We start from the raw sequence: 21425 nt of genomic DNA on the forward strand, positions 1-21425 counted from the left end.
AGCAACAATACCTAGAATTTTATATTTTGAAAAATCACCAGATCACGCTAACCTGCATTGCAAAGCCTCTTTATTCTTTTTATTAAAACGCTTGAAAAGCTGGCAACCTGTGGTGAAAGCACACTTCACAGCTGGAGTGAAAACAAAGGCTTTAGAACGCCAGTGAGAAAAAGTACAAAGAAAAACAAAATGGAGATTCAAACGTTTAAAAAAATTAACTAAATGGAGTAAAACACACACACACACACACACACACACACACACGCACGCACACACACACAGTTTTAACATCACACTGTGCCTGAGAACTGAACACTATCAATGAATTTGTCGCTGTCGGGTAGAAACCCCATCAATCCAAATATGGTTCATTTGTTATTTTAACTCATTAACAAATATATATATATATATTTTTTTTAAATAGCTTGAGAACAAATTGATTACCTTAAATGATTCAGCAATTAGTTGTAAAGCTCCGCCTCTTCCCTCACTCTGCGGAAGCTGTGCAGCATTATGTCTCCTCAAGATTGACAGTCTAGAAGTCTTGTTAAACAACGAGTAAAAATATATTAGTCAGATACATTTCAGTAAGCCTGTTTTATGATTTAAAAAAAAAGGGCTACCCATTACACTGCTTAGTCAGAGCATCACTCATGGCTCTTTGAAAAAGAGTTTTAGAAGCTATGTGGTATGACACAAACTTGGATGAGTACTGCCGACACCATGTTCTACTATCTTAATCAATTACAGCATAAGAAACTAGCAATTTTTTTTTAGCGTCTTAAATTATTGATTGAACGACTGCTCATGATTTTGAGTTGTGTTGTTATTGCGCAACAGGCTAGCGTATAGCAGTATTAGGCAAAATGCCGAGTTTATAATAATCTTTTTGGAAATGCGGGGATTCCGCCCGACAGCGACTGACTACAAAACAAGTCGACAACCCACATGCATAATAATAACTAAACGTTATACAGTACATGCTTCAAGTGCAAATCCATAATTCACAAAATGTAAAATACTCATCTGGATGTTACAGAGGCAGCTTTTAGAGTACCAGGAAGAGTGAGTATGTATAATATATATATATATATATATATACACACACGCTCTTTTCTGACACCTTGACAAATAAAACAAACATCTCTCTCTCTCTCTTTTTTTGTTTACATTTCTCACTCAAAAAACTAAATCAAAGTAGTAGATATTAAAAACGTACAGTTAATCTGTTCATGTCAACACTGCAACACACCTCTACGCTGTATATAACACTGAGACCTCGTCACTTTAAGAGTAAATAAGCAAAGTCACCTTACCCACTCTTTCCTTCGCGTCACTTCCTCTACCCGCTAAAGCTAACATAAGATGTAATGTGAGATTAACATCGTTTATTTTAATTTTATTTTTTTACTTTAGCAATCATTTGCAATTAAGTTAGCAGGGGCCACATTTTTGAAAATTTTGGATATATGGTTCTAAAATACTCAAAAGTTATTTCAAAGTTTTTGCTTTAATCCAATGAGAATTTCAGATTTTTTTGCTCTAAAAGAAAAACATTTAAACTATAAAACTATAAAGATATTTAGTTATTTTTCCACAGCCGGAGCTTATTTTTTACAACCCCTACAAATATGTTTTAAACAGATAATCATTTCTCTCCCCTGCCCACCATACCAAAAGCCACAAAATGTTTTATTTCCCCCACAAAATATTGGCTCAAAAGAAAACTTTTTTTTGTGAGAAATACATTCACATTTTTGCTGTCAACTTTTCCTATCTCAACATCCCCCAAAAACTCTCATGCATGTCTTTTCACCACATATCACATATCATATCAGATCAAAATAAGAATATCAGAATGTTATCCGAAAAATGTTTTGACATTTTTCCCAGGCCAAATATTTAGAACGGCCCCTCCCAAAAAAACTAAAACAAAAAAAACATATTTGATGTTATTTTTTATTAAAAATTAGGAAAACAAAATGCAGATAACCAAGATTTTGTTTTTACCCCATTATTATTTAATAATTACGATGTCAATCTCACTTTACCTTTCATTCTCTCTTTCCCACTTTAAAGACATCTTGTCGTGCTCCCGCTAACTATTTGAGTGTGCTACAAAAGCTCGAGCGAGGTTCATTAAAATTCGCCGCCCCGTGCCTGCGGGTGTTTTTTTGTTTGTCTATTTTCTTCTTCTGACGCTCGCCATTTGAAAACACTCCGATGGTTTACATTCACTTTTCTTTCTTTTTTTCTTTGTTTATTACCTGCTACATTTTCAGATTGAAGTCGGCTGTTGGTGGCCCGCTCCTCGCCTTTAGCTTAGCGTGCCAGCGCGATTAGCTTGGAGGTGACATCGCAGAGGTGAAAGTGTTTGACCACGGCAAATATTTTGCCAACACGGATGTTTGGTCTGTGTTGCTGTATAGAAATAAAGCTGCGACAGTTACGTCCTCCGCCGACGACGTATGCACAGTACTGACTTTTGTTTGCTATAAAAATAAAAATCAGAGCGTGAGATTATTTACACAACAGTGGCGTGGTTGTGGATGTGCTCATTTTCAGGGAAAGGAGAAGGGGTTCAGGGTGTTGTTTTTCTGTAAACACTTGAGTATGGAAAGCCGTTTGAGTGTTTACTCCATATCCTTGCTAGACGGCCTAAGGACTCACTACGGAGAGAGTTCATACAATTCAGCGCACTAGTAGAACTGTGTTCTACAGCGTTGTACAAGTTCAATGGATGCGCAAGTCAATACACCGCCACATGGGGGGGAACGCTACGTTTTTAGCATTTAGCCGACAAGTGCGTTTGAACGGACTTGCCACCCGTGCTTCACATGAAAGTTGCAGTTGTCTACTAGTGTTGAATAAATGGAGTGGCAACAATGGGGAAATGCCAGTATTTTGAGAGTCCCACAGAAACATATTGTAAAAACAAAAACCAAACCTATAAACGAGCTCATTTTTGGAATGGTGAACTTAGTTCAATATTTTGAATTATGAACTGAACTTTGGACTAGTTTGCGCAGAAAATTAACTTTGCCCAAAGTGACACGGCATTAGCAACATTTCTGCTCGGCGGGTACGTTTATCACCTCTTTTTTTACTTCATATTGCATCTAACAGTAAGATTGAGTGAAAGTAAGACTACATTACAAATAAGTCACGTACGATGAAGACAGCCATAGCTAACGCTAGCTTGCTTACATTGCTAATGCCAGCTTAGTATTGCTATTTATTTCGACTGCGCACTTTATCGGGGAAGGCTAACTGGTAGTAAATTGAAGCTACATTCAAATCATGCTAGCAGTTTTAGCAATGCATACTGCCCCTTTTAAGGGCTATGTACTAATAAAATCTTTGCTGTCAATAGTAGAACAAACTTGGTATAATAGCCTGACAACCCCATGTTACTAGTGAGGCAAAACTCTACACTAGTTGACATCTGCACATGATTTGTACTACTAGCGAATCACTAGATGTTAACGATTAGCATTGTATGTTACTAGTAGTATTGCCTAAGTTCAACGATTAGTGTCACTAACGCAAGACGCTAATATACTAGTAAGGTTTAATTGCATATTAATAGTTCAAAAGTGGCACTAGTAGTAAGGCAGCCATTCTACTATAGGGTGCCCTAGTAGGTCTACATGAACCATAAGATGGATTTCAAGAATAGCAAATAAATAAGTTATTTGCCATCCTTGACAATTGAAAATTTCATTCATAACACATTCGTTCTACTAGCGCCATGAATTTTCTTCCCGGTGAGGACGGGTCAGTGTATTAGTACACGAACCTTAAATTGGATATCAAGGATATGGAATTGATTGTCAAAGGGCTTTCCATAAAGTAAGAGAAGTTGACGGTGAGGAGTTTAGGCCACGGGCTTGAGCACAGAGCGTAAACAGCGGCCCTCCTTGGTCAGCTCCCGGGTGAAACACATGCAGGGCAGCGGGATGGCCTCCTCGCGCCGCGCCACCGTGTTGAACTTGCACTTCTTCAGGTGGTCCGCCATGCTGGTGATGTTGGCGAACTTCCACTCGTTCACCGTGCCGAAGGCCGTGCTGAAGCGCCACACCTGTGGAAGTAGACGGAGCGTCACGGCAAAAGAAGATGCTGGCGAGGATATTTAGTTTATTGATTAAATAGATTTTTCTTTAAGTTTTAATCCCATCTCTTTATTTTAAATGAGTTATGATTCAACTACTGGTTTGGTCCGTAGCATGTAAAAAAATCAGGACAAATGCTGAACATTGCTTTCCAAAATAAAAGCAGATGATTGCAAATTTCTTATAAAAAAAAACCCCAGTGATAATCAAACTGCTTTTTGGATAGACTACAGAAATCTGATTTACTGTTGAGTAGCTGGACAATTTTAAATTAATCCGGTCCATTGCACCTCTATTTTTAAGCGTTCACTGCAACAACTTAAAATTCTTTCAAACAAATATGATGTAAAATTTAATTAATTTAATGTGTGGCTTGTATGCTTCAACATTTTGTTTTATAAAACCATATCGTCGCTGCTATGTGAAAAACACCTATGTCCATTTTTTCCCTTCATTTTTTATTGTAACATTTTTGGGGTGTCTGCATTCAGTTTCATCCCAAAAACGTAAAAATAAATATATTTTTAAAAAATGGACATGTGTTTTTTTTTTTTATATAGAAGTGACGATATGTAAAAATGTGGACAGTGCTTAACTAGACGCTACATAAATTAATAAATTAAATATAGTTACAGTTTACATCTAAAAAAACAAAGCCGACTAAATGAAATGAAGCCGTTTTTTCCCCTCAATTGCGGTGTTTCTGATTTGAAAATTGCATTCTACTACATTGAGATGTCAATTAGAATAGCACTGGAATCTACACAGAGAAATAAATCCACGTCAATGACAACATAACGGAGGCAACGCCGACCTTGTCCGTGATCTGCCACGACAGCGAGCCGTCCTCCCGCCGCTTCTTCTTCCACAGCAGGACGACCATGCCGCGCATCTGGAGGAGGCTGGCGCACACGTCCCTCATGGCGCGCGACGTCCTGGACAGCTGACACAGGCTGAAGCTGTCCAGGAAGCTGGCCACGTGCTGCAGCACCTCGAAGGGCAGCCCGCTAAACTGGTCGCACTTGAAGCCCGGGCGGCAGTTCCTCGGCGGCTTGTCTGCGCCCGGCTGCACGCCGAAGGAGCCCAGGTGGCGGTCGTGGATGATGCGGAAACCCTGCACCGACGGGCAGAAGCGCCTCTGCGAGTAAGTGCAGCCGTAGTACGCCAAGGGGCAGCGTTGCTCCATCCAGCCGTTGAGCCCGGCGTGGATGTCGCCGTGCACGTTCTTGAAGTGCGAGGAGAACTCGTCGCGACGGAACAGCTGGCCGCACACGAAGGTGAACATGGAGCGCTGCTTGGTTTGGTAGCGCGCCACGCACTCCAGCACCAGGTCCAGGCGCAGCGTGTGGAAGGGGCTGGGGTTGGACAGCTGCGGGCTGGCGTGGTCGCAGGCTGACGCCGACCCGATGTCACCCACCATGGTGTTGGTGGCCAGAATGGCGGAGGGGAAGGAAAATGTCTGCGTGCCAAAGTCGATGTGATAGCCGTCCACGAAGCGGCTGTCGGAGATGCCGCGCCCGCCGGGCGAGTCGCCCAAGCAGAAGAGCAAGGCGGCCGTGATCAGGTCGATCCCGTGCAGACCCATGGGGTCGTCGGCCACCTCCAGGTCCGACGTGTCCACCGCCTTGTCTTCCATCTTGGCACGGAAGAGGTACGGGTCCGAGAGAAGCACGCGGCGGCCGTTGAATGTAAACATGCTGATCCCGCGCAGGACTTCTACATTCTGGAGTTTGCGCTCCAGGCAGCGGTACCTGAGCTCGGTGGGTAGCTGGTGCAAAAAGTTGTTCCTCACGTGGTCTGAGAGGAGGAAGGGCATGGGTGCAGCCAGCGGTTGCGGGTGGGGGACCGGCATGATGGCGGGTACCAAGTCCCGAGGCGCCTCGGGCCACACTGGCTCCAGCGCCTCTTTCTCCTCTACCGGGTCTTCGATGGCATCTTCCTTATCATCAAAAAACAACTCTACAAAATCCTCCTCCGGCCAAGCGAGAGCCCCGTCGTCCTTGTTTGCGCCACCCACCGCCCCCAGCTCGCACTCGGAGTCCGAGTCACTCTCGCGCATGTCCACGTTCTTCCCCGCGCCGCCGTTTTCCCCGTTTAGACCGACGCCTTTGGGGTGCGTGAGGATGTCCAAGGCCACCGCCAAGCTCCGGCTCGTCTCCACCGAGGCTCGGTACAAGTCGCTATATGGCTCCTCCTCCATCTCCACTGCTCCGTTGGTGGCCTCGCCGCTGGGAGCCGTGGCCATCTTGTCGCTGTCCCCCTTGCCGTCCTTGGACACGGTGGTGGTGACCTTGAGGGACTCCAGGAGCATTCGCTGGTCCTGCAGGTAGAGTTGCAAAGGGGTAGAACATTTTCCGAGATTTCACACACGGCTTCCACTGAATTTTCATAGGGATTTAACGTGGAATTTTGTAAATGCGGTGATATCACCACTATATCACGGTTCATCTTGCAGAATGCGGACCACCACCAGTAAACATTTTTTTTTACATTATATATGCAAGTCTGAACTTAGGGAGGCAGAGAAATTCGCAGACTAAACTCCAGTAATTATAGTTCCCACGGAGCACAGAATATAATACAAACCTGTGAGTGATGTTGTATGCTAATGTCCATTAGTCCATCAACAGCATTTCATGACACGATTTGATTGAACATGTGTTTAACAATGTTTCACTCTCTGTCGTATGTGTGACTTAATCATAAACTCCAAAACACACAGTGAATAAGTATCACTCCATCTACATCTATTTCATTCCCGAAATTTTACAAATGTACCTGCAGGGCCAGTGCCATGTCCAGCTGCTCCACCTCGTCAAAATCCTGACTCAGGTTCTCGTAGGACTTGCGATCAGCGTAGCTGACTGGCCAGCGGTTCCACTCCATGGTGCAGCACACGATGCTGGCGGGACAAGTCTCCAAGTGCTGCGCCATCTTAGCCCGGGCCACGGCGAAGGGGCAGCCGAAACCGCTGTTGAGGCACGGCAGGCGCTCGTACGGACACAGCAGGCGGTGCTCGGGCAGCTTGCACGCATGGAAGACGGCGCCGCACACCAGCGGGCAGCCAATGAGGTCACAGGACAGACCCGCCTCCGGCCGCACCATGCACCTCCGGTTGATGCATTTAAGGCAGTGCGGGTGTAGACTTTCCATCTTCTCTGAAATGAGATGGGGCACGACCCTGGAATGCACAAAATGACATCATTTGTACCTAGAAGTCACATTTTGTGGTGATTTTTTTTATTAGAAAAATAAGTGAAATATTTTCGAGAAAACAGAAACTAAATTAGAAACCACTTAAGTTTTTATATAACGTCATAAAACTCATTTGAGAAAGGGTTTGATTGAAACGGGAAAGTATTTTAGAAAAAAAAGTGCGCTCAAGATTTTTTTTATATAAAAAAATGTTGAGATTGAAAAAACGGAACATATTTCAGGAAAAAAATTATAAAAAGTAAAACTTTTCAGGGGAAAAAAGAAAGAGTTTTTACATGAAAAAATACTAATGTTTCAGAAAATGTTGTATACAAAAAAAGAAAACATTCAAGAAAGACAAACACTTGAAAAAACACCTTTTTTAGAAAGAATAAAAAAAAATAACGTTTCAAAGCTAATGAATTAAACAATTTATTAAACAAAAACATATACATTTAGAAAATTTGAGCTAAAAACAAAAATATTTCTAAGTTTAAAAAAGGTGAAAAGAAAAAGAAAACACATTTATTTATACAAGATAGTTCAGCAATTTATACTGTAAAAAAAAACATTATTTCAATATTCAATATTTCAAATGCTTTAAGTCGAGGTGTCTATATGACTTTTTTTAAGCACCTGAGTCACTTGATTTTGAGTATCTGCCAATACAGAGTCCCGATCCAATGACGGGGAAGAAGAAAGGGGGGGGGGGGGAATCACGACTATTGTCATTTTTATTTAATCAAAACAAGGTATCCCAACATAATACTCAGTATAATGATTACATTATAAATTACATTAGTTACTACTGTAATGTAACTCAAACCAAAAGCAATGTTTCAGGAAAAGGAATAATAGTTTATAATTAAACGTTTTATTTTATTTTATTGGTAACGAAATTTGGATAAAATTCTTGAGACCGCTGCGCAAATTACGACCACATTTCTGTCGTTACCCAATACTTCTGCAAAAGCTCATGTGATTTCAATAACACACCTTGTCAACATATTGCACATACATATACACGTGTGTTCCATAAACAGAGTTCCTGGGAGTGTTTACTGAAGGGACCGACCGAGTTAACATGTCGCAACGCCGCTATTTGGTTACATGGAAACTCGGCGGATCTTCCAGGCTGACCCTCCTCCACTTCTTGTTTTTTTGTTTTTTGGGAAAAGCACCGGCTTTTAAAGGATGAACAGCTCACGGACGATTAATACCATAATCCATCACATGAGAGCTGTTGTTCAACTTTGTGTACCAACTAAAACAAGCATTTCACTCAATTAACCAACAATACGTACAATGGCAACACTCGCACGTTAGTCTATGCTTATTAACATTACGGCGTTTGGACAAAACAGGCGGCTATAAAAAGTCACATTTGAGAAGTTTGTCGGACAAAAGAACAACAACACGGCTAAGCCCAGCTAGCATGCTACACCTGTTAGCCGACCCACGGTTAGCCGCGTTAGCTTTGTCCAAACAGCTTACCCGGAATTTCGGCGCGTCGTCTGGTATGTTAACTTTTTCGTAGATTTATGTCAGCTCCGTAGGCGTGAATAATGCGGCGCCGACAGCTAGGCGCACATTTCTGGGGGTGTATTTAAAGCCCCCAACTATCTTGTGAGTGCGCTAAATGTAGCCGCACGATCAGTTCTTCTTCTGCTTCACCGGGATGGAGCTGCACGACTTCTTTGGGGCGCCGTGCGATGACGTCACCACGAAAAGTGCGTAGTGGTGTTTTCCACCAATCACAGCGCTCAGATGTCTTTATGCCTCTTTTCGTTCATTTCATACGACGGCCATGTATAAATAAATTTTTTAGAGGGCGGGGACAATATTCCGTGAAAAAAACTCACAAATTTGCCACTTTATAATATGAAAGTGGCAGATTTGCGCGAAAAAAAATCGTGAATTTGCGAGTTTATAAAGTGGCAAATTTACGACTTTATAAAGTGGCAGATTTGCGAGAGAAAAAACTCAGAAGCTTACGAGAAATACACGTAGAGTAGCTATAGTCTCATCATGTGAAGATTCGTTGGTGGTTAATGGGACACTGTTTATAAAATGAAACGGCAGGATGGAGACGGATTCATTCTTAAATTTAAACTTTACTCGTCATTCACCGCATCTTGAGCGACAACACTTCCTGATCCCTTATCAGCACAGCTGACTAACACTAACCAATCAGATGCTAGTGAATGACGGAGGGCAGCAGATTCGACACATGAACTTAGATACTTTTACAGAAAATACCAACATGTATGAACGTGTAAATAATAATTCTGAAAACATAAATGTACAAGTAAATATACATTTTAACAAATTAACTTAAATGCTTGATCATCCGGGTGTGGATCTTCGCAAAGTGAGGCGTCTTTGTTGCTGGCCAGTGGCCGTACACAACTCTTCAAAGACTGAATGCTAAATATCATATGATTAATTTCTGCTAAAGCAATCTCATTTGGAAACCCGACCGAAAAGTATTGGCACAAACAGTCGAGCTACGCGTAGTTCTAGTTTTTTTTCCCCCCTCGCAAATCTGCCACTAAATGTATTTTTGTTGCGAATCTACACTCCAGTCCAACAGTTGGCGGTAATGCATCTGAACGCTGGTTTGCCAACCGTCATTACACGCAGAAGAAGAATCTGAGTTGTTTTCGACACGTGATGAAAATACATATGGGCGCTGACCGACAAAAACACTGTGCGCGATTTTCTGCTCCCTTTTCTCTATTTTAAAACTATGGATTTGGAATCCATGAAATATGCAGAGCTACGCGGTTTAGCAAAGCAGCTTGGTCTAAAAGCTAATATGAAGGTAAGGGGAAACATTTCCTACGTGCTTACATGTACTGTATTAAACAATGTACTCGCCTAACATGTACGTGTGCAAATAGGCAGACGAGTTAGTGGAAGCTATTAAGAAGCATTTTGAGCAACAAAACGACACTGAGAAAGACAAGGTAAACTTTTGAATCACGTGTAATGTTTTGGCGCGGCAGATTCGTCAAAGTGGAGCGGCGATCTCATTATTATATTTGTGTTTGTTTGTTTGTTTGTTTGTTTGTTTGTTTTTATCTAGGCTGAAGAGATGGAGGCCGACGTCACTGCTGATGGGAAGGCAGACGAATCCAAAGAGGTATTTTACTCGTCTTCAGACAAGAGCAGTAGCGTGCAGAACAACGCCAAGGATGAAGCAGGTCAGCAATCCTTAATATATTCATCATAATAATTTCCGGGCTCCAGGCTCACTTTTTTTTATTACTAGGAGCAAAGTGGCCCATATCCTGAAATTTTAGGGGCGTAAGTAGAACATTTAGGGGTGCACACTTTAATTGACTTGCAAAGTAAATATTCACCCCACTCATTTTCACTATACTGATAAATGGGCTGAAGTGTGTTGTAGATGTTTATCAGCAACAACAAAAAATATTTAAGAATAGTAATTGAAAATAAAGTCCGTGAATTTACTGGTTGCAAAGATGCGAGTAGATGGAATATTTTTACCTGGAGCAAAATGTCACCATTTAAGGGCAGTCTGCAGCCCTGGGGGTTTTACAGTCCTGTATTTACGCAAAATAATGTTTGGGGAAATCTATTTATTGAACTACGGGGTTGTGATGGCATCTGTTAGATGGGAGGCCAATATTTGAGAATAATATGAAACAATTTTAGAGGTATAAATGTGGCGTTTAAAAGACAATACAGTACAATGGTGCGTTGTACTCAGGTTGAAGTGGACATTGCAACCAGATTTTGCATTACAGATTATAATTTTTGGCAAATGTTGTCACCTTTCTACTGCAGTTGTATTAGTCATTAGTTTTCACCGAAGATAAAGAATATATGCTCTTGAGTGTTTTTGTATCTTGTGTCAGGTTGTCAAACAGGGAGCACAGAGCAACGAACAAACTTGAAGTTTCTGGTCCGGTTGGGGAAAAGTCCATCCGAAGCACTGGGATTACTGCAGCAAGTGTACGGAGATGAGACGATGTCACGCTCGCGTGTTTTTGAGTGGTGCAAGAGGTTTAAAGAGGGACGAGAGGATGTGGAAGACGACCCCAGGAGCGGAAGGCCTACAACCAGCAGAACTGAGGCCAACGTGGAGCGCGTCAGGCAGATGCTGAGTGGCGATCGTCGGTTGACTGTTCGATTGATCGCAAATGAGCTGGGCATAAACCGGGACAACGTCTGGAAGATTATCACTGAAGATTTGGGCATGCAGAAAGTCTGACACATCTCTAGTCTTTAATCAAATGTAGAGAGTTATAGGAGTACTTGTACACTGGTGCAACTGGATATGTCTCGGCTGTTTGTTTTTACAGTACATTTTATTTTTTCCATTTGACAAAATAGTGGAAACTGTTTTTAAATTGTCTCTTTAAATTATTACAAAAGGGAAAATTTATATTCACAGTACATTCTATATGTAAGATTTTTTTTTCATTTTGTGTATTATTTATAGTTGTGTTTATTTTTATTGTGCGATGTGGAGTTGATCAGTAATTACTGGTTGGACAAGTCATTAATTATAGCACACTTTGCCGGTGTGAGACGGCGCAAGCGTGCCCATAATTAACACTGGTTGCTAAGTGACCGAGCAGGAAGTAGACTGGTGCCTTTTCACACTATTTTGGACATAAGGCAAGACTGCTTTATTTTTATAGCGCATTTCATACACAAGGTAACTCAATGTGCTTAACAGTTAAAAGCACTTGCAAATAAGAGTTAAAGACATTTAAAAGCAGTGTAAAGGGGGAAAGTACTAAATAGTAAAAATAGGGTGACTAAACGGCCTCTTTTGGGATGACAGACATTTTCTTACGTCCTGTTGGCATTGCGTACACTGTGTACAACTGCAACTGGTACCACAATTTCAAGGTCGGGACAAGTGTCCTCTTTTTTTAGAAATGGGAATATGGGCAACCTAAAAAATAAAGAATAAAATAAATCTTATTTGTTCAAAAACAATCAAACTCCCCGTCGGTGTCTGTGTGTTTTTATTTATTTTCGCAGAATAATTAGAGGCGCAGCTTGCTTTTTTTTTTTCAACGTTTAAAATAAATTCGACATTACTTACACTTGGACATTCATGTTTCTGCGATTCGCTGACGGCTTCCGTATGTCCGCGTCTCTGATTGGACGAGAGCCTTTCCCTGCGCCATCAACCAATCATGCGCCCGCGCCCCTGATTTGAATCGGTTAACCGCTGTTTGGTGTAGAGACTGAGGCTCGACGAGCATTGTGCGAATTTTTTATCCTTACGCTTGTTATCACCACTTTATTAGTCACACAAAACTATGGATTTGGATTCAATGAAATATGCCCAGCTACGCGACCTGGCGAAGCAGCTGGGTCTCAAGGCTAATGTAAAGGTAAGGGAACGAAATTTCTTTGGCGATAACATTTAGCCTAACGAATACAAATGCACTACGTTTTTGTTCAGAAGTACACGTCTAACTACTATATACGTGTGCAAATAGGCGGACAAGTTGTTAAAAGCCATCAAGAAGCAATTGGAGCAACAAACGGACACCGAGGAACACAAGGTAAACATTTGAAGTCTTGTGTTTCGGCCCGACAAAAAAAAAAAAAACTGAGCGGAGCTCTTAAGAACTGTATTGTTGTTTTTTCGTGTTAAGGAGGTAGAAAATATGGAGGCTTATGTCACCGCTGAGGTGAAGACAGAAACGGAGGTGGTTTGCAGCTCCTCAGTGTTTGTGAACACACGTCGAGGAAAAGCAAAAAAGAAAAGAGCCAGTGATTCTGATGTCAAGTTGGATGATGAGGTATTGACGTCGTGCCCCAAAAGCCACGTACGCGAACGCAACACTGAATGTTTATTTTTCTCACAGAACATACTTTTTCCTTCAAAGGGAGGCAGTGAAGTGGTCCCAGAAATCCACGCCCACAAGAAGATTCGTTTGTCTTCTTTATCCAAAATTGAGAATGGAGAGAATGAGCCTGCAGTCAAGTTTTCAGACCTGAGCAATCGAGTGAAGAGTGATGACAAGGATGAAGCAGGTCAGTAACTCCTAAGCGTTTGATGAAAGGCATTGATGTTGAAAATGATTGTTGGGGGGGGGGTTTGTTTTTGTAGGTAACATTCCTAGTGTGGCCAAATCCACTAGGATCCCTCGCACCAAAGGGCAGCAGGGCAAGAGGACAGCCCTGAGACCAGTCACTCCCAGTGGGTGCTCCGTTTCCTTAAAACACGCCAGTACCATCAGAAAACAGTCCCGCATTAGTATATTTTCCTTTTCTTGCGCAGACTTCCAAAAACTCCACGAGGCTAATTTCAACAAGATGGAATCCATCGATGACTATATGCAGAGGAAGAACAAGAGGAAGATGGAGCCTGTCCAAGAGGGAAAGGTACACAAAGGCGTCTTTTTTTCTCTTTTTTTTAAAGCTAATATGTCGACCGAGTGAGGCGAAAGTGACATTGCATGTCGTGGAATGACGCAGGTGGCGAAGGCTACTCGTGAGTCCTTGTTCAGCCCCGCTACCTACAGGAACAAGAATCAGCTTCTTCAAGACAAGATGGCAGAGACAAAGAAAGATGTGTTCAAGCCCTCTGTGCTTTCCACAAGAAGGATCAATGTCAGGTGAATGCGGAACATACTTTTTACGTAATCTGATTGCAGATGGGGGGCAGTATTTAAATTGAATATTTAAAAAAATAATCAAAATACATACAATACATTTGTTAAGGTTCTCCGAGGCGATGCCTGATAACGAGCACAAAAGGTCGCTGGTAAAAACGCCGGCGCGCATGTCGCTCGCCATGGCCACCAGCACACCCAAGAAGCAGACGCCTGGAATAAAGAACATGGCTTCATGTAACTGCATATACAAGAGTACTTTATATGAATACATTTTGGGGTTGTATGTGACAAAATAGCCTAACATTAGCATTCGTCTCCCCCCCAAGCATCATTTGTGTTCACTGGCAACACGAGCGCAACTCCGGGAACGCAGAAAAAGCCCGGTTTCGACCTCAAGGCCAGCCTGTCCCGTCCGCTCACCTACAAGCCTCACACAGGTAACAAAATGTCCGCCTTCTCGTCGCACAACCTCGTCTCACTGTGTCCGTTTGCGCTCATAGGCAAGCTGAAGCCGTTCGACGACTGCAAAGACGACACAGCAGCCAACAAGTCTTTGGTTGTCGAGTCTCGTAAGAAAAACTACAAACAGCACAGAGTGCAGACCAGGTAAATTCCACAATATTCACACACACCCCCCCCCCCCCCCCCCCCCCCCCCCGTAATGCGTTTTTAAAATTCTGTGTTCAATATGTAACTGCTGCTGCCTCTTGGCCCTTGGTCCCTTGAAAAATAGGTTTTTAATCTCAATAGACTGTTTCCTGGTTAAGTGCAAAATAATAATAATGTAGGCTTACAGTATTAGTTGTACTGTAGTGTGTCATGCAGTACAATAAAGGTTCTTAAATATTTCTTGTTTGTGAATTATTTTTAAAGAATAAGTAAAATTTTAAATGTACATTCAACCCCTGTTTTTTTTATACAAGACCTAAACTTTTTTTGTCCCTTCTTACACGCTCTAAACTTTTACACTCACAGATTTCCACAATATAGCAGGCTGTATGTGCTAATTATGTTTTGTGGCGTTTCCAGGCAGGAGAGACAAGCCAAACGGGCGGAAGAGCGCAAAGAAAAGAAGTCAAACTTAGTATGTGCACGACGAGGCCTGGTGATGACGTAAACTTTTGGACTGCTGCTTTTCTTCTTGTAAATATGTTGTTGTCTGCCGCTATCTTGTTCTAGCATCTGCAATTTTGAGCTTGTTTGAATTTTAGCTTCAATGTTAGAAGTTTACTGTATTTACTTAGTGATTTGCTTTTGTATTGTTGTTTTAAAAAAATTCACAATTCTGTTAGCAGAATAGTCTTTGGACTATTTTTGTTTTAGTATGTTCATATTTTTTCTTATGTAAACTATGCATTTGCTTAATAAAGTTTGGGAAGTGTCTCTTAACCCCAAATAATGCTCAGATGTTTTAGTAGAATTTCCTGACATTTTTTTCTTCCGAGCACAAAATCTTCAGATTTCTAATTACAAGTGAGTGCTATTTTAAAGTGTCCATTAAGTATTAATTTCTTACCTAAGGTCGCAGTTTCTGTGGTAGAAAAACAGCATCAAAACATTATGCTGCCACCAGCATGCTTCACTCTTGTTACAGTAGATTGTTCTTTTGGGGATGAGCAGTGTGTTTGCACCAAATATACTGTACCTTTTAGAAATTATGGTTAAACATTCAAATCTCCCAAACTGAACTGAAATTATTGACACAAGTGTATTTGTGTGTGTGTGTGTATATGTATATATATATTTTTTTTAATTATTAAATATATAAGTTATAAGCACCCTATTCACATTACGTTCTCTCTCATCCCCAGACATGACATGGGCCTTTGAGTAATTCAAATGTGGCCATAGCTTAGGTATAACTTACATGCTTATAAATTACTATGTTTGAAGTAGGTATAATGTGCTCACAAAGACAAATAACATTCTGGACAAGTTGGTAACCAAATCAAGCGCACCATCTCCTGAAGCGGCATGGTACAGGATTTCACCGTTGCATTGTCGGGCAAAGGTGCGTTCCATTTTAATAAACACACGTCCCAAGTTTCCATGAGGATATTAAAAACAAAACTAAAATTTCGTGTCCACAAATTAGTATATTGTCACCACAGTTTAATATGCTATGGCCATAATTAAGCCACCCCTGGCCCCCACGTCGTCATTTACGCCAACTAAAGTAGTTACTTTTTCCTCCAAAAGTACACGAAGAGGACGTCAGGAAAGCTGGGTGGTACATAAACGAAAGCCAACCCCGTATGCGAGCTTTTGTTTTTTTAATGATCGTTTTACGTCTCTTCGTGTCATGAGATGAGATGGTCTTTTCAAAACCTCATCTGCTTTTTGTGTGTCCACCGAGTCTCATTTTTTGAGCGTTCTGTCTCAAAATGTTGACAAAAAGTTGAGGGTGGAACATTCAGCAAAAAGTGCTGTTTCGAAAGAGGAGGATCATTTACGGAATGCTCGGAAAGGACAGCACTTATCGAGAGGTACGTCAAAGCAGTTGATTAAAAACACAAGTTTGTAAAATTATTTTCTCAATTGTCCAAGACGCTTAACTGTGCGTTTTCTAACGCGTCAGTTGTGTGTGTGTGTGTGTGTGTGTGTGTGCGCGCTGCCAACAATTCTTAAATTATTTAGCGTGTGAGTGTGTCCTGCAGCGCACACTTGACGTCATGTGATCCGCACGCAAGTGCAGGAAAAGAAACTTCCTGAGTGAACGAGCTGAGCTGACTGGACTTTGAAAAACAAAATGCATGTTTATGTTTGTTTAATTGCGATACATAGATAGATAGATATTGTGTTTGTGGATGTGATGAATTAAGCAGCAACATCCACCTTGTTTTTATCCATCTCAGAGGGCAGCCATTTTGCCACTTAGACTGAAAATGACATCACAGTTGCTCAGTTAACGACCAATCATGGCTCAGCTTGCGAATGTCACATGACCAGGCACACAAGACAGGTGAGCTGTGATTGGTCATTACCTGAGCAGCTCTGGCGTCATTGTCAGTGGTTGATATGTCATTGGAAAGCTGAGATCATTATCTTATTGATTATGCCAAAGGCTCATTTCAGAAATACTGTATAGGTCACTCGTCCCTCAGGTCACTGTGACTTAGGTCACATATGCCAGTGATATTTATTTATTTTTGTCTAAAATCTGTTGCGTTAGTTCAAATATCTGTTGATTAAAGGGTTATAACTATGCTAATTGTTATCCAATAAATGTGTTTGTCCTTGCTGTTGTTTGATGCCACAGTTCAACGATGAGGACGACCACAGTGAAGAAATGCACTCGCCGGACTTTTTCCGTGATGTTGTGGAAGACGGTGAGGAGCGCCATGAGAGCGTTTCGCCAGGTGCAAACAGTTGTTACTTTATTTTTATGTGGATTATTTGTACTGATTGCGTTTATATATGAATAACTGGTGAGAGGAGTCACCAACTTTTTTTTGAGTGTGTGGATTATTTCTATGTTTTTTTCTATTTTTAAATTTGGCAGTTATTACAAAAAACCAAGTAAGCCGTACTTGCGTTTCTTTCCATTGTGTACTGTGTTATCATGATTTTTTTTTTTTTAACAATTGTGTTTTTCCCGCTTCTTCAGAGGAAGACGCTCGAGGCAGCACGCCGCCCATGCGGGTAAGCAAGGCGTGCCTGAAGAACGTGTTCACGGTGGTGCTCATCTTCGTCTACCTTCTGCTGACGACCGTGGCCGCCTTCCTGGCCTACCAGACCATCTCCGACTTCCTCGAGAAGCTCAACCATCCCGTCATGTCAGTCACCTACAAGGAGGTGGATGCCTTCTCACCACCCGGTGCGTATCAGGGTTATAATAGTTTGGGATTTTTTTTTTCTGAAAGTTCACAACAGTAGTCTTATTTCCATTCTGGCCTATTGTTATAATGATCTCAAAAATAGCTTTATGAATTGTATAGTTAGATTTGTATTTTGTTTTGACTTTTGTTTTTTAAAGGCCTTTCAGTGATTTTCCTGTCTTCTCAGAGTTGCATTACATTTTTTAACAGAATTTTTAGTTTTAAACCACAGCAATATATCATGAGATTAGCACTACCGTGGTGTCTATGGATTGTTCTGATAAACTCTCCATGGTCAAAGGGATCGCTCTGTATCCCGGCAATGCCCGGCTGCTGAGCTGCCGGCACCACTACCACGACCACATCCCTCCCTTGGTGGACCCCGGGAAGCCTCAAGAGGGCGACTGCGTCATCAAGGAGGTCACCTATTACGGGCTCTTCACGAATCAAACGAAGGTGCGCGGTAAATATGGCGTCCTCTTTGAAAACAAGCTAACTGTTATTAGCGCCTGTGTCGCAGAAGAAGGCGCTGGTGGTGCGAGGACCGTCGGACGTCCGCAGCAAGGAGTTGATCTTTATGCAGTTCAGTCTGAACAAAACGGAGGAGGACTTCAGCGCAATCACTTACATGCTATTCGCCAAGTTTAGCGACCTAGACTACAGGTAACGCTACATTTTGTAGTGCTAATTGCTCATCTGATTTATGAATTTACGACTCCAGTTTGAACTAAATTCCTTGACATATATCGGTATGACAGAATTATTCCAAAAAAATATATATTTACTGTTTTTATAGACACCACATTGATGTTATTGGTTATGTGCTCGAATGATGTTGACCCGATAATTTACTTGTTCCGAATCCTACAAAAGCCAGCCCTAGAGACGACATTATCTCATTAAGTCGTTTTTATCTTCTAATTCGGACACCAATGAGACTAAAACTGAACATGGAAAAAATTATGCACAAAACTCAAAATGTCTCAGAATTGCAGGAAGCTCATAGCCCTTACTCACCATCCAATCAGATTACGCCGATATAAACCCATTAGAGTGACATTAGCACATTATTGACTCTTTCAAATGTGACTTTCCAGTTTTAATAAATCTGAATTCATGAGGGACTGTGAGAGGAACTACTCCACGTGGACCTTCTCCGGGGGCTTCCGCACGTGGGTTAAGATGTCGTTGGTGAGGACATCAGGCAAAAGCAACCAATCAGTGGAGTTTCGCCAAGAGGTAAGTGTCTGATCGATTAACCAGTCTGCCGATAAAATTGGCTGATATTATAGCATTTAAATAATAATTATAATTGGCCGGAGTTTTGCGGATTAACTCATTCACTCCCAGCCATTTTCACTGAAGCACAGAATATTGTGTTCTATTGCTATAAAAACATGGAACCTACCAAAAGAAAGATTAGAGTCTCTTCTTTCATCATGTTTTCGTTTTGCAGCAATAAGCATTAGAATATAGCTAAGTTTCATCATTATTCACAAATCTATTTAGAAATGTGAGTAATGAGCTTTTTTTCAACATGGCACCTGGTTGATCTCTGTTGCTCTGCTGCCACCTGCTGGCCGTTTGTGTAATAACTACCATTTCTTCAACCGTTCTTTGCAGTTGAGAGGCTGCATTAAAGCCTTCTCTGTATGATCTAGCATTAAAAATATGTATTTATTTATTTTTTAAACGTATAAATACGTCTTTGGGACACTTAAACATTTAAAATAGACCGTATTTATATGTTTTTGGGAGCAAATGAGTTAAATGCCGATGTACTCATATTTCTTAGTTGTGCTTGACTCACTAAGATATGCCCTTGCGCCATTTGTCCACTAGCTAGAGCTCTGACTCCATTCAATCCGATAAACTCCTGAGTATATTACACTTTTTTCTAACAAATATCAGCATCGGTCTAAAAAAACTAACAAACAAAATGGCTGGGACCTCGAGGTAAGAATGATCGGCGGCCACGATGCGTCCGTGGGGTCTTCATGATCGCTGATTTGTCTTTCAGTCCGCTGTGGTCAAATTCAATGACAAGAGGCCTGAAATTGAAAGGAGCAACCAGCTTTTCTTTGTTGTCTTTGAGTGGCGTGATCCCTTTTTACAAGAAATCCAACTGGTAGGTTCAAGATCCCGACAGAGATGGCATGCACCCTTCTTACAAATCTTCAAGCTTTTACGGCACTACCAGTTGAAGTAAAACTAAAACTAAGAGAATTAGATTTTCTGTACAGTTTTAACAACCACCAAACATTAATGAGGTTAATGCTAACATAATATAAAACAAAAAACACAATTGACATGCTAACATTTAGCATTTATAGTTGTTGTGTTTTCACCTTTTGAATGACGGATACCACAGTACTCACAGGCATATATTCTTGTATTATTATTTAGATGTAATACGCTTATATTTATATTACTAAAAGTAAATGTATTTTGTGTTTTCATCCTAAATACATTACACAAGAAGTACTACATCAAATTTCCATTTCTTTGTGAGTGTAGGGGCAGTTATGCTGAGTCTTCATGGCTTTTTTTTCTCTTGGAATTCAAACAGATCGTGACGGCAAACCTGTGGTCGTCGGCAGCCATTCTCTGCGGCGTCTTCATGGCTCTCTTCAAGGCGGCCAACTTTGCCAAGCTGACCGTCCAGTGGATCATCAGAATGCGCAAGCGCCATCTGAGGAACAAAGCCCGCCAACAGGGCATCATAAACTGAACACTGGGGAGGATAATGAAAAAAACGTCTTCTTTTTTTTTAAGCGCAGCCCAATCAGCAATTGTTCAAAATGGTCCTTTAGATCAAGAGCAGTGTTTATTTTAGTCATTCTAACGTTTCAAAACAAGATGAATTTCATCTCTCATTACACATTTCTGTTCTGAGTGGTAAGTAAAAACAAATGGACCATTTTCTGGCCTATCTATTATTCTCAGAGTCAAACATTTCAGTTCCGACCTCTGTTACACAAGCATTTTTGCGTATGCGTCCCGTGCACATAAATGAACATGAATGAATAATTTTCATGTGTCTCAACTACACATATGACCCGTTGCCGTCTTTAAATGGCTAACAGGGGATCCTTTGCATTTCATTTTTATCAAAGTTTGGTGATCTGCAGTTCAGTTTTGTCACGCTGAAGCCTTATCTAGTCCTGCTGTTGTGTCCATTTGTGTCAAAATGGCTTGAATTTGTGTCTGTGATTTTATGAATTTGTGTGCTCGTATTTCGTTTTGAAAATTATGTGTGGATAAAATCTTTATATGCCTAAACTTTAGACTTAACTGTTATTTAGAATAATTCCACCACATTTGTTGTCCTTCTTAAACATCCACATTTCTGAAAGGGATTCAAACCATTTTAAAAGAAAAACAATTCCGTTAATTCAGGACATTTGCACAATCATACCTCAAATTCCCAATTTCATTCATTGGAGAGTATTTTTTACTTTCTCAAAATTCAAATTTTACTCAGTATTTCACGTTTTTCATAACAAAATTCTCAAATAAATGAACTACAAATATATATAAATTAAGTACAAGGATTTGGTAACTATAATCCTTCCATATTGCGCGACCGAGTCAAACCGCTTGTCTCCAACCTCATATGGTTCAGCTCATTCAGGACATCTACGGAAGTATTTTTCACATTCCACAAACACAACTTTTTCGGTATA

The 21425-nt window shown here is 41.1% G+C and overlaps 4 protein-coding genes across 6 annotated transcripts; 3 read left to right on the forward strand and 1 right to left on the reverse strand.

Annotated features, from left to right (window-relative positions):
* Positions 1 to 53: 53 nt before the first annotated feature.
* On the reverse strand, positions 54 to 9013 carry fbxo30a (F-box protein 30a). Its single transcript, XM_086094460.1, has 4 exons — positions 8802 to 9013; positions 6891 to 7293; positions 4927 to 6432; positions 54 to 4081 (listed from the first exon to the last, which is right to left on the reverse strand). The coding sequence occupies exons 2-4, from the start codon at positions 7263 to 7265 to the stop codon at positions 3878 to 3880; spliced, it is 2085 nt and encodes a 694-aa protein (XP_085950586.1). The 5' UTR covers positions 7266 to 7293; positions 8802 to 9013; the 3' UTR covers positions 54 to 3877.
* Positions 9014 to 9541: 528 nt separating this feature from the next.
* LOC147162410 (protein GVQW3-like) lies at positions 9542 to 12271 on the forward strand. Its single transcript, XM_086095775.1, has 4 exons — positions 9542 to 10131; positions 10211 to 10276; positions 10396 to 10513; positions 11192 to 12271. The coding sequence occupies exons 1-4, from the start codon at positions 10057 to 10059 to the stop codon at positions 11545 to 11547; spliced, it is 615 nt and encodes a 204-aa protein (XP_085951901.1). The 5' UTR covers positions 9542 to 10056; the 3' UTR covers positions 11548 to 12271.
* A 212-nt stretch (positions 12272 to 12483) lies between these two features.
* Positions 12484 to 15320, forward strand: LOC147162411 (nucleolar and spindle-associated protein 1-like). Of its 2 annotated transcripts, none has more exons than XM_086095773.1 (11): positions 12484 to 12688; positions 12797 to 12862; positions 12956 to 13102; positions 13169 to 13337; positions 13414 to 13503; positions 13585 to 13688; positions 13782 to 13921; positions 14028 to 14155; positions 14248 to 14358; positions 14422 to 14527; positions 14951 to 15320. In XM_086095773.1, exons 1-11 carry the CDS (start codon positions 12614 to 12616, stop codon positions 15036 to 15038), a joined length of 1224 nt encoding a protein of 407 aa, XP_085951899.1. In that variant the 5' UTR covers positions 12484 to 12613; the 3' UTR covers positions 15039 to 15320. The 2 variants fall into 2 exon arrangements, with proteins under 2 accessions (XP_085951899.1, XP_085951900.1); XM_086095774.1 differs by having other exon boundaries at positions 12487 to 12688; positions 13190 to 13337.
* Positions 15321 to 16175: 855 nt separating this feature from the next.
* On the forward strand, positions 16176 to 21021 carry pacc1 (proton activated chloride channel 1). Of its 2 annotated transcripts, none has more exons than XM_086095077.1 (8): positions 16176 to 16407; positions 17181 to 17280; positions 17529 to 17738; positions 18041 to 18195; positions 18263 to 18402; positions 18837 to 18978; positions 19760 to 19867; positions 20309 to 21021. In XM_086095077.1, the coding sequence occupies exons 1-8, from the start codon at positions 16378 to 16380 to the stop codon at positions 20468 to 20470; spliced, it is 1047 nt and encodes a 348-aa protein (XP_085951203.1). In that variant the 5' UTR covers positions 16176 to 16377; the 3' UTR covers positions 20471 to 21021. The 2 variants fall into 2 exon arrangements, with proteins under 2 accessions (XP_085951203.1, XP_085951201.1); XM_086095075.1 differs by having other exon boundaries at positions 16177 to 16407; positions 18260 to 18402.
* Positions 21022 to 21425: the final 404 nt, after the last annotated feature.

This window comes from Leptonotus elevatus, chromosome 14, assembly GCF_054856555.1.
Source record: "Leptonotus elevatus isolate MCC_2025b chromosome 14, RoL_Lele_1.0, whole genome shotgun sequence".
Taxonomy (NCBI): Eukaryota; Metazoa; Chordata; class Actinopteri; order Syngnathiformes; family Syngnathidae; genus Leptonotus; species Leptonotus elevatus.

What these genes read in the sequence shown, in the direction of transcription:
- pacc1 (XM_086095075.1), top strand. Translation starts at nt 16,378, where the DNA reads ATGCTCGGAAAGGACAGCACTTATCGAGAG. An exon ending in TCTTCACGAATCAAACGAAG is followed by an intron (nt 18,196 to 18,259) that starts GTGCGCGGTAAA and finishes CCTGTGTCGCAG; the next exon opens with AAGAAGGCGCTGGTGGTGCG. An exon ending in TTTAGCGACCTAGACTACAG is followed by an intron (nt 18,403 to 18,836) that starts GTAACGCTACAT and finishes GTGACTTTCCAG; the next exon opens with TTTTAATAAATCTGAATTCA.
- fbxo30a (XM_086094460.1), bottom strand. Translation starts at nt 7,265, where the DNA reads ATGGAAAGTCTACACCCGCACTGCCTTAAATGCATCAACCGGAGGTGC. An exon ending in ACATGGCACTGGCCCTGCAG is followed by an intron (nt 6,433 to 6,890) that starts GTACATTTGTAA and finishes CTCTACCTGCAG; the next exon opens with GACCAGCGAATGCTCCTGGA. An exon ending in CGTGGCAGATCACGGACAAG is followed by an intron (nt 4,082 to 4,926) that starts GTCGGCGTTGCC and finishes CTACTTCCACAG; the next exon opens with GTGTGGCGCTTCAGCACGGC.
- LOC147162411 (XM_086095773.1), top strand. Translation starts at nt 12,614, where the DNA reads ATGGATTTGGATTCAATGAAATATGCCCAGCTACGCGACCTGGCGAAG. An exon ending in CCTGAGACCAGTCACTCCCA is followed by an intron (nt 13,504 to 13,584) that starts GTGGGTGCTCCG and finishes TTTCTTGCGCAG; the next exon opens with ACTTCCAAAAACTCCACGAG. An exon ending in AATAAAGAACATGGCTTCAT is followed by an intron (nt 14,156 to 14,247) that starts GTAACTGCATAT and finishes CTCCCCCCCAAG; the next exon opens with CATCATTTGTGTTCACTGGC.
- LOC147162410 (XM_086095775.1), top strand. Translation starts at nt 10,057, where the DNA reads ATGGATTTGGAATCCATGAAATATGCAGAGCTACGCGGTTTAGCAAAG. An exon ending in ACGACACTGAGAAAGACAAG is followed by an intron (nt 10,277 to 10,395) that starts GTAAACTTTTGA and finishes GTTTTTATCTAG; the next exon opens with GCTGAAGAGATGGAGGCCGA. An exon ending in CAACGCCAAGGATGAAGCAG is followed by an intron (nt 10,514 to 11,191) that starts GTCAGCAATCCT and finishes ATCTTGTGTCAG; the next exon opens with GTTGTCAAACAGGGAGCACA.